General features: G+C 50.4%; 1 protein-coding gene across 6 annotated transcripts; it reads left to right on the top strand.

Annotated features, from left to right (window-relative positions):
* The first annotated feature begins 112 nt into the window (after window positions 1–112).
* Window positions 113–12850, top strand: TIA1 (TIA1 cytotoxic granule associated RNA binding protein). 6 transcript variants are annotated; one of them, XM_052702317.1, is made up of 12 exons: window positions 127–329; window positions 3770–3866; window positions 4297–4395; window positions 4696–4750; window positions 5236–5323; window positions 8580–8655; window positions 8979–9087; window positions 9674–9769; window positions 9859–9943; window positions 10094–10217; window positions 10712–10851; window positions 11739–12850. In XM_052702317.1, exons 1-12 carry the CDS (start codon window positions 304–306, stop codon window positions 11860–11862), a joined length of 1119 nt encoding a protein of 372 aa, XP_052558277.1. In that variant the 5' UTR covers window positions 127–303; the 3' UTR covers window positions 11863–12850. The 6 variants fall into 6 exon arrangements, 5 of the variants coding, with proteins under 5 accessions (XP_052558277.1, XP_052558278.1, XP_052558279.1 ...); XM_052702318.1 differs by having other exon boundaries at window positions 129–329; window positions 4301–4395; XM_052702319.1 differs by lacking the exons at window positions 127–329; window positions 3770–3866 and having other exon boundaries at window positions 4297–4390.
* The last annotated feature ends 575 nt before the right edge of the window (window positions 12851–13425 follow it).

Genomic DNA, 13425 nt, shown 5'->3' on the forward strand with positions numbered 1-13425 from the left:
TATACCCCAGTGTGCATGTGCGCTCAGCGTAGCGCTACTGCGCCTGCGCTGCGGGCCGGCGCCTGAGGGGGCGAGCGCTATTGGCTCCTCCTCCACTGCGCATGCGCAGTGCCGGCCGGGCCCCTTCGCCCGCCCGCCGCCATCTTGCGAGGACCACCGGGGTTATTGTCCGGCGCTCAGGGCGCGGCGGGGCCGGCGGCGGTCGCGTTGCCCACGCGGTGACGGGGCCTCGGGGCCGGCTCGGTGCGAAGAGCCGGGTCGGGCGGTGGGTCGGCGGCAGGCGGCGACGCCACCACAACAACCATGGAGGATGAAATGCCCAAGACCCTGTGAGTGTGGAGGGGGCGAGACCGCCTATTGTTCACGGCCCCGCGGGGAGGGGCGGCCCCGGGCTCTCCTCAGCGCGGCCGCGGCCTGGCGATCCGAGCTCCGCGGGACCCGGGGCCGCCTCAGAACGAAGGGAGCGGCCTGGGCCTGCTGCAGGCTGCGGGGCCGGCCCTGAGGGGCCTTGTTTGCCCGCGCTGTTCCCCCTTCAGTATTCATCCCTCCCCACCCGCCCCCTGAGGCCTTTTTAGCCCACGTCTCCCAGCCCCTTTCCCGCTGCAGATTTGTCTTTTCCCGTGCTTTGCTCCCCCGTACATCTCTGAGAGCATCCAACCCCGTGCGCCCATGGGCCCTGTGTTGTTTTGCCGCTGTCAGCTCGCAGACCTGTGGGACTTAAAGCTGCTCAGCTCCATAAGGATCACTTCAGCATAAGGGGTGACCAGCAGGGACAGGGATGTGATCGTCTCTCTCTACTCTGCTCTTGTGAGGCTCCATCTGCAGCACTGCGTCCAGGGCTGGAGCCCCCAATACAGAAAAGACAGGGAGCTGCTGGAGAGGGTCCAGAGGAGCCACAAAGATGAGCAGGGGCTGCAGCACCTCCCCTATGAAGATAGGCTGAGGGAGCTGGGCACCTTCAGCATGGAGAAAAGAAGCTGCGGGGTGACCTCAGTGCAGCCTGCAGTGCCTGAAGGGAGCCTGCGGGCAGGAGGGGAGTCAGCTGTGTGCAAGGGGAGATGGCAGCAGGACGAGGGAAACGGTTTGAATGGAGGGAGGGCAGCTGGAGGTCGGATGTCAGGGGAAGTTGTGTGCAGTGAGAGCGGGGAGGGGCTGAACAGCTGCCAGAGAGGCTGCGATGCCCCGTCCATCCCTGGAGGGGTTGGAGGCCAGGTTGGATGGGGCCCTGGGCAGCCCGGGCTGGTATTAAATATGGAGTTTGGTGGCCATGCGTGTGGCAGGGGGTTGGAGCTTCATGATCCTTGAGGTCCCTTCCAGCCCTGGTGATTTTGCGATTCTCACAGCCAAGGGAGCAGCTAACGGTGGCTGTAGGGCAGCTCCTTGCCTGGCTAAACTCGCAGAGCTCCTCTAATTACAGGGAACTTTCTGGCCCCACTCACACAGCTGACGCCCATCACTGTCAGGAAGTGTTTGGGCTTTGGTGCAACACACAGGGATGAGGTGCTGAGCTGAGCTGTGCAGCTCCCTCCTTAGCCTGGCAGGCACGTCCTGCATTGATTCCCGTGTCTGGATCTTGGTGAAGTCCTGGGATTCACTTGCACCTCTATATTCTGCTGTCATGATCTTTGTCAGCCCAAGAATGTACACTGTCAGGATATAGGGGGGAATTTCTTCACAGTGAGAGCAGTGAGGTGCTGGAACAGCTGCCCAGAGAGGCTGTGGATGCTCCATTCCTGGAGGGGTTCAAGGCCAGGTTGGATGGAGCTATGGGCAGCCTGGTCTAGTAGCAGATCTGGAGGTTGGTGGCCCTGGCTGCTGCAGGGGTTTGGATCTTGGTGATCCTCGAGATCCATTCCAACCCAAGCCATTCTATAATCATTGAGTGAGGGAAAAGGGATCTTGCCAAAGCGGGAGGAAAATTTGCCCCTGGGTGACTTGAGGAAAACAAGGTTCTTACGTGACTTGTGCCAGCTACTCTGTTTTGGGCACATGTATGATCCTGTTGTCCTTAAACTATTCTTAGCATCCACAAACATGGGTCAGACCTGTTGGCATGCCGGTGTGTTTATTTAGCAGAATGTTTTCCCCCTCCCCCTTAGTGAAATTGTTGTCTGCAGCCAAGTGGTCTCAGCAGAATGCAGCTCATGCTCTAGGGAATGAATTCTCCGTCCTGCAGCACGTGTTGCACAAGCACGGCAGTGTTTCTGCTGAGCTGGCTGTTGAGCAACATGCCAGGAGCTGCCTTTCTCCGAATCCTGACGTTCTGGCGTCACACAGAGGGACTGTCACGAGCTCAGTTACGCAGTGTGAGGTTCAGATGGGTTTCTTGGAAGGCTGAAATGCAGCTGCGTGCCAGCGTGGCTCTGAGATGTGTGTTAATGATGTGATGGACGAGCGTTTCTATAGGAGGTGCTGGTGGAAATGTCCTGTCGGTGTGACGTCCACGTAACCCGTTTCTAGCAGGGCAGATGGCAGTGCTTGGGTATCCAGGAGGACGTTAGGAGCCATGTTAGCCACGGAAATGTTTTCCTGGATAAACACCACTGTGGCCAGTTACCATCTTGGAAAGCCCCCCTCCAGCAGTGATGAATGCGAGGGGTGGTTACAGCTCCGCGTTTTTGAACTTTACAAAGAGCTCTTGTTTGTAGTTTCCCCGTGTGCTTCTCGAATACGTGCGCTTTGGACTTGTTTTGTGTTTATAAAAAGATGAGGGAGTGCAAACAGCCGCTGGTTTGGGAGCACTTCACAAGAAGACGCAGATTGATCAACCTGCCCTGTGTGGATGGAGTTGTCTGCGTGATTTGCCTTGTGTGTGACCTGCAAAGAAGCACCTGAGAATCCAAATAGCAGAAAACAGAGAGGGGAAAGACGTGGGAAGACTTGTCCAGGAGAGATCCCTGCTGCTGGTGGGGCCGGCCCCAGTGCCATTGCCTGGCACTAATTTCTTAAGCAGCGGTGCAGTCCAAGGTCCAGGCTGGGAGAGCAGTGCTGCAAAGAAACTTGCAGATGCTTATCGAAGCTCGAGTGTGTTTAAACGGCTTAAGGACAGCACAGAGAGCGTGGCTTAAGCTTGCTGCTGAGTACATGGGGGAAAACAGCCTGCTGTGTTGCTCGGAGGGGGTGCAGCTCTGTGCTTTTCCCCTAAATCCGGGCCCACTCGGTGGTGTTGCTGTGCTTTTATGGTGGTTTGGCAGCTTGTGGGTTGGAGAAAGCTCTTCAGACGTGCTGCCACACAGACGGGCAGCAGAGGAGTGTGGGATCCCTGGCGTGTGGTCACACAGGTCCTAATTACACGTATGTGCACGTATTTATCTCTGCATACGTGCGTGTTCCTGCATTTTGAGAGGACTGCGGCCGTGCAGAAATTCGTGGTGCTCCCAAGAGATCTGTTGGCCAAATCCTTTGCTTTCCAGCTCGAGCCAACCTGCAGGCAGGGAATGCTTTGTGCAGCAGCTGCTTATCGAGGTGAAAATGCAGCCTTAGTGCAAAGGTCGTGGCACAGACCTGTGCTTACAAGGAAACTGCTGTAAGCTCAGCCCTAGAAAAATCACATGAGAGCCTGTTGCTGCCTGGTGCCTCGGCTTATTTATTATCCACACCATGCTAATGTTTAAAAAGGGAGAGAGCAAGAGCTCCTGCTAGTTGTGGCTCTTGCAATCCGTGCATGGAGAGGGTTGCTGGTTTATTGACATGCCCTTAAAATCACTTTTCTCTGCATCCCCCTCCTGTGGGAACGTCTGCACTTCTAACCTTTCCTTTCGCCTTACAGATACGTGGGGAACCTGTCCAGAGATGTGACAGAAGCTCTGATCCTCCAGCTGTTCAGCCAGATTGGACCATGCAAAAACTGCAAAATGATCATGGATGTAAGAGACTTCAGTTAATTATTATTTCCTCTCTCCCTGTAGCAAATGGCTTTGGGCCCTTGTGCTTTTTAGGATCCTTCTGGCAGTACGAGTTCTGGGCATGTGATGGGGTGGGAGTTCACCATCACAAACGTTGTGACATTTTCTGACTCATACCTGATATACTGAAGGATGAGTGGGCATTTTGAAAGGGATAGGACAGCTTAATAACATACAGACCTGTATGGTAGATTCTTTTGGGCCAACTTTTACCTTTTTAAAGCGGGGCTGAACGCTGGTGGAGCGCTGTTAGCGTGCTGTGTGTGGTGTTGGCCTGCAGTGACAGAGCCTGTTCGTTTGGAGCTGCTCAGATTTCATGGCTAAGGCACTGAGAGTGATAACGGGGCAGCCTGAAGGGCCGGTGGTCACAAATCTTTCTCTTTTCTATCAGACAGCTGGAAATGATCCCTATTGTTTTGTGGAGTTCTATGAGCATCGCCACGCGGCTTCGGCACTGGCTGCCATGAATGGCCGGAAGATAATGGGTAAGGTAAGCTGTCATGTCTACAGGGTGAGTTGGAGCTGGAGAGCACGGGCTGCCTCAGCTGGTGTGGGGTGATGGCACTTGAAGTGGATGCACTGCAGATGTCAGGCACCTCAGTGAACTCCCCACTCCCTGCAAGAAAAACCCCACCCAGCCCAGCGAAACGCCCAAGAAACGTGTCTTAAATAGAAGCTTTCACCCAGCCTGCATGCCTGGCTTCCCCGTAGCGTCAGAATGAAGTGCTGGTGGTGTCTGTGCTCAGCTGTGACGTGCTTGATCTAACTGGTGGCCAACTGGTGTTTGCAGGAGGTCAAAGTGAACTGGGCAACGACTCCCAGCAGCCAGAAGAAAGACACGAGCAGTAAGTGTCCCTGGGGCACGCAGTGATCCCTTCGTTTGCACGGGTAGCTTTGAAACGTGAACCCTATGCATCACACAGTGATGTTTTGTTCATAATCCTGAGATACCACTGGATAATTTGCGTTAATGAACTTCAGAACAGATGTGATCTTTGTCGTCAGGTAGTACCGCTGTCAGCACCACGAGGTAACTGTATCTTCTTAAACATAGAGTGAAATCTCAGGGGTGTCCACTGACCACCCGAAGGCCTTCGGTCTCAGTTCCACACGGATTCACACGCACTGAATTCACGTGGTGTAACGGCTGAGCAACCAAACCTGTTGGCTTTTGAGAGCTCAAATTCTTCAACAGCAAAGCGTTGTGATGCAAGGTGTTGTTTGGATTTGTTCTGCACATCCTGTGGTGTTCAGTCGGGCATCTTAGCGAGGTTCCACACAATGTCCTGCGTTAGAAAGCCTGATATCCTTTTTTCTTCTTCCCCTAAAGACCATTTCCATGTCTTTGTTGGAGACCTCAGTCCCGAAATTACAACTGAAGATATAAAAGCAGCTTTTGCTCCGTTTGGAAGAATATCGTAAGTAATTGGATAGGATAAATGAACTAAAAGTTCTCTCTCCTAAATGGAGGCAGCTTCTTATTTCAGTAAGTAAAAACCAAAAGTTGACCCAGTGCAGGAGAACAAATTCATCTGTTCATACAGCGCCCGGACTCTGAATGGTTGAGCATTAAGCAGGGCTGTGAAAAGAGATTTCTTTCTAGAAGCTTCTTCTGCTTTCCTAGAAAGGTCGCATACGACATGCTTCGGTTTCATACTCCTCACATTGTTTAGCAAAGCAACACTGGAAAAAAATGATTCCTGAATGTGGGGTTACACGTTTCAGTTGCCCTCTCCGCAGTCACGTCAGCGTCACGCTGTATGGTTTGTGAGCCCGTTTGCATGCTCACACCTCACGAGGCCTTGGGTTTTCACCAGCAGCAGCCATTTGTGGCAGTTAAAATCCCCCCCCCCCCCCAAAAAATGAACCCTTTGCAGCCTCGTGGCACCCAGTGTTTGGCCTCCAGGTGTTTGGCCAAAAGCACGGGGCAGCTTTGGAGTCACACTCATGGGCTGTGCAGAGCAGTAGTGTGACAGGAGAACGTGGTACCAAGGGGTGGCTGCAGCTCTGCCTGCCAGTCTGTTGGACTCAGGGTGTAGCAGAGTAAGGAGCAGTTCGTTCTTTCCATCCTCCAAATGTAAACCATTAATTTTCCTTGTAGTGTTGTCTGTACTGGACATTGAAGTTTCTTGATGGTGATGTAAGAGAACGTAGAGTGCTTTGGAGTGTTGTGTAGTGCAGCCTTTAATTGAAGTAAGTTTGTTTTTTTGTTTTTCCCTCAGAGTCCAGTGTGTTACTCTTGTTAATGCCAGCTTGATTTCCTCTTTGATACAATTAAGAAAAACCATGTGATCTGAATGTCACTCGCTTCAGAGAACTCTAAATCTCGACTCGTATCCCCTAGGAAACTCAGAGGGTCAGGCTCCTAAGCAGAGTCAGTTTATCCTCATGGCCAAATGCGGTGTGGATGGAAGGGCCCAGGGACTCCAAAATGGGTTTGCACTGGCACTTTGCTGCTGGAAAGGGTAGGAAAGGCAGGGAGCAGCAGGCAGCTGCATCGGTGTGAACGTGGTGGAGCTACGAAGGAATTTCCCCAAGCTGCTTCAGCTCTGGGTTCCTCAGGTGCCTTCCAGCAGGCTTCTCCAGCAAACACAGCCCCCGAAAGCGAAGCCCTGTAGGACGCAGCATCAGGACGCTTTCCCAGCTGGGGTGGGGAGAAGGCAGCGAGCTGCTGCTTTTGTGGTGCTCAGCACGCAGCTGTAGAGCAGGCTGGAAGCTTGGTGACTCGCCCTGCCTTAAACGGACAGGCCAAAAAGAAATCATCCCTGTTACGACTCCCTGAAAGTCCTGTTCCCAACATGGAGAGGTGAGGGAGAGCAGAAGGGGCCTTGGTTTTCTGTTGGTGGAACTGAACCCAAAAAACCCCACACTGCTGCCATCTCGTCAGCAGTCGATTGAAGCTATTTGACCTAATCTGTTCCTCATCAGTGGCTTCCTTTCTGGAAATGTGCTAATGGAATATTTCCCGATCTGTTACGATTTTTTTTTAACGTTGGTGTTAAACTGAGCTCTTTTTTTGATGTGTATATATATATATATATGAAACCAAGGTTGAACTGCTGCATGATTAGCCCATAAAGAAATGTTGGTAATTCTTTGCATCTGAACTTTTTAATCACTGTAAAAGCACACATTCATTGTGGTTTCCTTTTCTGCTTACTGTACGCATGTTTTCACTTGTTCTCAAGTCTTATTTTCAAAGTTTTCAGTTGAGGGTAAGTAGAGATGAGTTCTTCCCCCCCTCCCTCTTTAGGCTGTTGAGAGCAAACCAGCTAAGAGTACCAGCGTGGCTCTTCTCAGGCAATTCGTCCAACCCAAATTCAGACCAGGAAGGAGAAACGAAACAAAAGGGAGGGGGGAGGTGTTGCAAACAGAAAAGAAAGAACGCTGCTGCCGTTGGAAGAGGCATTTTCCTCGGGTCGGTGCTGTAGGCTTACGTGCACCACGGCTCGGGATGCAGCAGCTGCAGTTACTGTGAGGCTTAATGAAGTGGTGCAACAACCCCTCTTCATTGCGACTCCTCCGGCCAGTCGGAATGCTACGTGTTGTGCCCATGTTACACTGGTTTCTCTGAACCCTCTCATGTTATGCAGACCTAAGTTCCATTGCATGACTTGCTGACCGGTTTTCTGTTTTGCTTTCTGTTCTTTAATGCTTGTTCCGTGTGGGGGGGGGAGGAGGGGTGGCCTGGAGAGCATCGCAGCCCCTGGCTAAGCTGGACACAAATTGCCTGAGAAGTGCTGTCTTTCCGTGAGTGGGGGTTTAGCTCTTGTAGCTGGGTTTCTTCTTAACTCAATCTCAAATAATAGGGCTCTGGTTATTTTGCAGAGTGTCTCTGAAGAATGGACAGAATTGCCATGGCTAACTACAAGCTACAGTTCACAGTGGACAAACGTTGTAGTTTTCTTATTTACTTTTATAAATATTTTCTTTTTTTTTTTTTCTCTTTCCTTCTTTTTTTTTTTTTGTTATTATTATTATTTTTTACAATATCTTGTAGTTTCCAATCAGTCCTGTATGATTGCTGTTGTACAAACGCGCTTTGAATTATTTGTAATGTCTAGTTTAAAACGTAAATGTTTCGGTGTTTTCTTCAATAATTTCTGAAAATGTCAATCTCTCAAAATTTACAGCTGCCCACAGTCCCAAAAGGGGGTCACGAATTGACCAGAGAAAATTAAAGAATTCAGTTAACAGGCGACGTATGCCTTTTAATTCCTCTCTTTTTTCATTTTTTCTATTTAATATTTTGAATGAGTAGGTAGAATGTGTTGGCAAAGGAGCTGAGTGTAACGATTGCATGGTTAAAGAGAGCCGTTCAGCTCATGTTAGTGGCTTAAGTGATCCTTTGGAATAGCTGCTTTGACCATGCTTTGTGCTTTAACAGTATGTAAAAGCCTTTTGAAGCGGAAACAACTGTCGTAAAGTACCTACCTTTGTTAGAGAAGCTATTGATTTGCATGTTTACGAAATTAAGTTTAATTTTGCTACCACCTGGCAAAGCAGTAGTAAAGTTCTGTATAGAAACCAAGCCGTTTGCTTTGACTGTGTTGCTGGTGCAAGAAACAGTTGACTTTAGTAAAGGTGGAAGGTGAAAATGAGCTGTAAGTGTGACTCGAGTTTAGTCGGGCCGCTTTGTGAGGTGCTGAGCTGGCTCTTGTTTCTGCTTTCTAGAGATGCACGGGTGGTTAAGGACATGGCAACAGGCAAATCCAAAGGCTATGGCTTCGTCTCCTTCTTCAATAAATGGGTAAGCTGTGCCCGGTCTGGAAATGGGGGGGGGGGGAATCTTCAGTACGAGCTGCAGAAAAGGAGTAATTTTGGTCCTCATCCGCTCCTGGCTTCCCCAGGAACGAAACGTCCTCAGTTTCCCCTCGTGCTGAGGGTGGGGATGGCTTTGTAACCTGCTGATTCTCGTGGGTGTGAGAGGTGGGGAAGAAAAGCAGCAGTGAGTCTGGATGGAGAGTTGTGCTACTCAGGCGTTCCTTCTTGGTTAGAGACACTGGTGATGCTCAGGCTTCCACGGTGAGCCAGCAGTGGAGTAAGTGAGTGTTTTCTCTCTCTTGTGGGCAGGATGCAGAGAATGCTATTCAGCAGATGGGCGGCCAGTGGCTCGGTGGAAGGCAAATCAGAACAAACTGGGCAACGAGAAAACCTCCGGCTCCAAAGAGTACATACGAATGTGAGTGTTTGCATATGCAAAAGCAAACCTTATACCACACACACAGGGAGGAGGGGAGAATTGTGAGCTCCAGGCAATTGGCAGCTGTGGGAGAGGGGAAAGTGGGTGCTCAAAAGCAAAGATTCTCGATTCAAAACGGTGAACAGATCAACTTCCTGAGCTAGAACAGCTGTATTTCCACTGCCACCCAGGGCTTCCTGCTGGCTCTGCATGCTCTGGAAAGCTGCTCCCAGTCAGGACGGCTGGGATGAATGTGGGGTTGTTTTAACTTTGCTCTCTTGGACTATGGCTTCCTTTTGTGATGCAAAGCCAGAGGGGCTGTATTAAAGCATTTCCATGAGAGAGATTGGAAATGAAGCGTGCCTTGATAAGTTTGACACGTGAACTTCATTGCACAGCAGTGTCCCTGTCAGTAGCAGCCCATCCTAAACAGGAGCGGGTGGCTGTGGGCAGCCAGACAAACCCGAGTGAAAATGCTGACTGTGCTCGCAGCGTTTGTCACCAGCTCTGTCAGCACGGTTCCTAGGATGGGATCAGAACTGCTCCATGATCAACTGAAAAAACACTCTTGCAAATCTCTTTTAAGCAAACACCAAACAACTGTCTTACGATGACGTGGTCAATCAGTCCAGCCCCAGCAACTGCACCGTGTACTGTGGAGGCGTCACTTCAGGCCTGACAGGTATCGTGTCCCCAGAGCACGTTGTCACACGGAACGACTCCGGATAACCGTGTGCCCTCATGCTGGCGTTGTGCTGCTTCTTGTTGCAGAGCAGTTAATGCGCCAGACCTTCTCTCCATTCGGGCAGATAATGGAAATCCGAGTCTTCCCAGATAAAGGCTACTCCTTTGTACGGTAGGCTGTCGTGCGCTCGCACAGCAGGTGGAAGAATGTAATGAAAACGAGTGGCTGTGTGCCTAACCAGAGGGTTCTAACAGCAGGCTTCTCAGCCTGCTTGCAATGCTTCCAGTTTGGTTCCCATTGGCACCGTTTCCATCCCAACAGGTTTAATTCTCACGAGAGCGCTGCGCACGCCATCGTTTCTGTCAATGGGACGACTATAGAGGGCCATGTGGTGAAGTGCTACTGGGGGAAGGAGACGCCTGACATGGTCAGCCCGGTGCAGCAGGTCAGAAGTGCTCCTCTGCTCGTGTCCAAAATGGCTGTGTGGCATTAGTCCTGCATAGAAACCTGCTGTTGTGGCACGTGGTGGTTTGACGTGGGGCTGCTCTTTATTTCATTGCTGGGTGTTTCTCCAAAGCGATTACAGATCCTTTGAGATCTTATTGAGGAAAAAAAGATGAGGTAAAATTTTGAAGCAGATTTGCTGGAGGCTGTCCTGCACGTGGCATTTCTCTGCGCCACGGAAAGAAATGCCCAGGAAAGAGGAACAGCAGCAGCCTCAGTGAGAAAGCTCTGGGCTCTGAGAAAGCAAAGACCCCACGCAAAACACTGGGGGTCTTCAGTAATGAAACACTTGTGCTCTCTGAAGGGCGTCCTGCTAGATATCTGTGTTTCCATTTCAGTGTCGTTTCACTTGTAAGCTTCCAATCTGAGGCGCGGCGCGCTGTGAGCAGCTGAGCTGTGTTCTCAGGCAGTGCCTAACACGTTTTGTCCTTGCAGAATCAAATTGGATACCCTCAGGCTTACGGGCAGTGGGGGCAGTGGTACGGCAGCGCGCAGCTGGGGCAGTACGTGCCCAACGGGTGGCAGGTCCCCGCCTATGGGATGTACGGGCAGGCGTGGAACCAGCAGGGCTTCAAGTGAGTACATGCTCCGTGCTTTCCCAAGCTTGAAGTCACATCCCAGGGATTTTCCTTTAAGGGAGGTGATGTTCTGAGGCTGCAGCGTGTGAAGTTGTTAGGTGTAGCAGTGCCTGTGCTGTGCGAATGCTGAGGAGAGGATAGGAGAGCTCTCCTCGTGTGCCTTTGTTGGGGCAGCAGCGGATGAATTCTTATTTCTTATTCCAATTATTTTCCAAACGACGTTGAGCTTTAGCACATCGACTTCTAAATGTGGATTCTGCTCATTGTGCTGCCAATGTGGAGCTGTTCTGCTGTTGTCACTCAACGCTGGTAACGGCTGTCTCAGATCATAGAATCATCACAGCACAGTTTGGGTTGGAAGGGACCTCAGGGATCACGAAGCTCCCATTTCCCTCCAGCAGGCAGGGCTGCCAAGCTCCACATTTAATACTAGAGCAGGCTGCCCATCCAACCTGGCCTCAAACACCTCCAGGGATGGACGAGGCATCACAGGGCAGCTGTTCCAGCATCTCACCACTCTCAAAGTGTGCAAAGAACTTCCCCCTGACATCAGGCCTAAATCTCCCCTCCTTCAACTTCAAACCAAAGAACTTCCCCCGACGTCCAGCCTAAATCTCCCCTCCCTCACCTTCAAACCCCTTGTCCTGCTGTTATCCACCCTTTCAAAGGCTTGACTCAGAACTAAACGCAAAGGGAAGCAAGGGACACACAACACTTACCAGCTTTTAAGCAATAGTAGCACAGGCCTTCTGGGGTCTGCCTGCCTTGATACACCACAACCAACAGAGAGAAACTGCTTTGTGTGGGGAGGATCTCCAGATGTCCCTTCCATCCCCTGCAGTGTCGTCCCTTCATTCCTTAACGCGCTGTTTCTCCCCCAACAGTCAGACACAGTCGTCAGCAGCGTGGATGGGAGCAAACTACAGCGTTCAGCCCCCCCAGGGGCAGAATGGCAGCGTGCTGACAAACCAGGCCGGGTACCGAGTGGCAGGATTTGAGACACAGTGAGAACCCAACGCCGCCGCTGGGTGCTGGTGGGGCTCGAGCAGCGTCACAGAGATGTGTCAGATCAAGTCAGTGCAAGCATCAGATGCAATGTATTTATTTAAGAGAAAGAAAGAAAAGAAAAAGGAAAAAACAAACAAACAAACAAACATTTTTAATCGTGAAGTTGTCATCCACGTTGTTTAAAAAAAAAAAAAAAACACAAAAAACACAAAAAACAAAAAAACGAGATGCTGGATGTCTGCCAACCATTGCCTTCTTTTCCTCTTTTCTAGATGTGTTTCTTAACGGCCCACTGTTGAAACACAGCAAATTGCAGGGACTGCTGCCGCTTAAACTGGGGGGCAGCAAATTGCACAACGTCAGACTTGTTGTTTTGTTGTTTTTGGTTTTGTTTTTTTTGTTGTTTTTTTTTTTTTAATTATTATTCCCTCGGGAGCAGCGTGCGGTTGTGGTTTGCATTCCGAACGATTTACAATGTATTATAAAAGCTGTTGTACAAAAAAAAAAAAAAAAAAAAACACATAAAAAAAAGCCAAAATGGTGTGGGGTCCTGGAGGCTCTCTGCCCTCAGCTTCTGCACAGCCCTTCTCAAAGAGCCTCTTGTACAGAGCGTCCATCCCTCCCCTCCCATCCGAGCGGCTCTTGCAGAGGCCGGCTTCTTAGTTTACATCGTTTCCCACCCGTTCATTTGCTCAGCCTTTGCCTTACGACCTCCATCCCCCCATCGGTGCCCACCGACCCGACGTTGCGGGGTGCGAAGGGGTGCCTCCACCACGCCGATGGCAGAGGATCCCCATCTCTGCTGCTGCAGGGAAACCCCGTTACAACTGGCTGAAAATGTGACAATTCTACCAACCAGCTCCTCGCTTGGTTGGTTGTGGCTGGGTTTTTTTTTGTTTCTTTTTTTTTCCTTTTTAAATCGATTTCTACATTTACATGTACTGATTATGTAAAATATTTTAGCAAATTAATATTTTGCACAAACATAGCCGACTTTGTACGTTTCCTTTATTTAAAGGTAGGACGCCGAGTTCTTGATTTATGCATATATATATTATTTTTTTTTGCATGTGGATATCAAATATACACCTTGGTAGTCTTTGAATACAAAGTCATCCTCACTTTGTTTTTAAGAAACTGTTTAAAAACAACAAAACGAAACAACAAAAAGAAAGCAAACAGAAAACCCCTCTGTGGAGCCGTGCGATGAACGTGGAGGTTCCAGGCTGGGGGAGCAGCTGGGAAAAGAATCTCTCGATGTTCAGAGGCCAAAAGCGATCTTTCTGTGCTACCTCTATGAGCAGCCTTCAAAAAAATGCAAAACAAAAAAAAAAAAAAAAAAGGAGAAAACAACAACAAAAAAAAAAGAAATCAAACCGAAGTTCTGTGTGCTCTCGTTTCTTTACCCGATGGTTCCGGGCTGAACTCAGGCGCGAGGGTGGGCGCTGGATTTTGGGGCGGAAAGGTCGGAAGTGGGTTTAATTAGAACGGGGTGCTCAAACGGGGTGGAACTGCGCGTGCGCGATGGCGCCGCCGTGGACTCCATCTCCCAGCGCCCCCTGC

Source organism: Tympanuchus pallidicinctus, unplaced genomic scaffold (assembly GCF_026119805.1).
Source record: "Tympanuchus pallidicinctus isolate F22 unplaced genomic scaffold, pur_lepc_1.0 scaffold44, whole genome shotgun sequence".
NCBI lineage: Eukaryota > Metazoa > Chordata > Aves > Galliformes > Phasianidae > Tympanuchus > Tympanuchus pallidicinctus.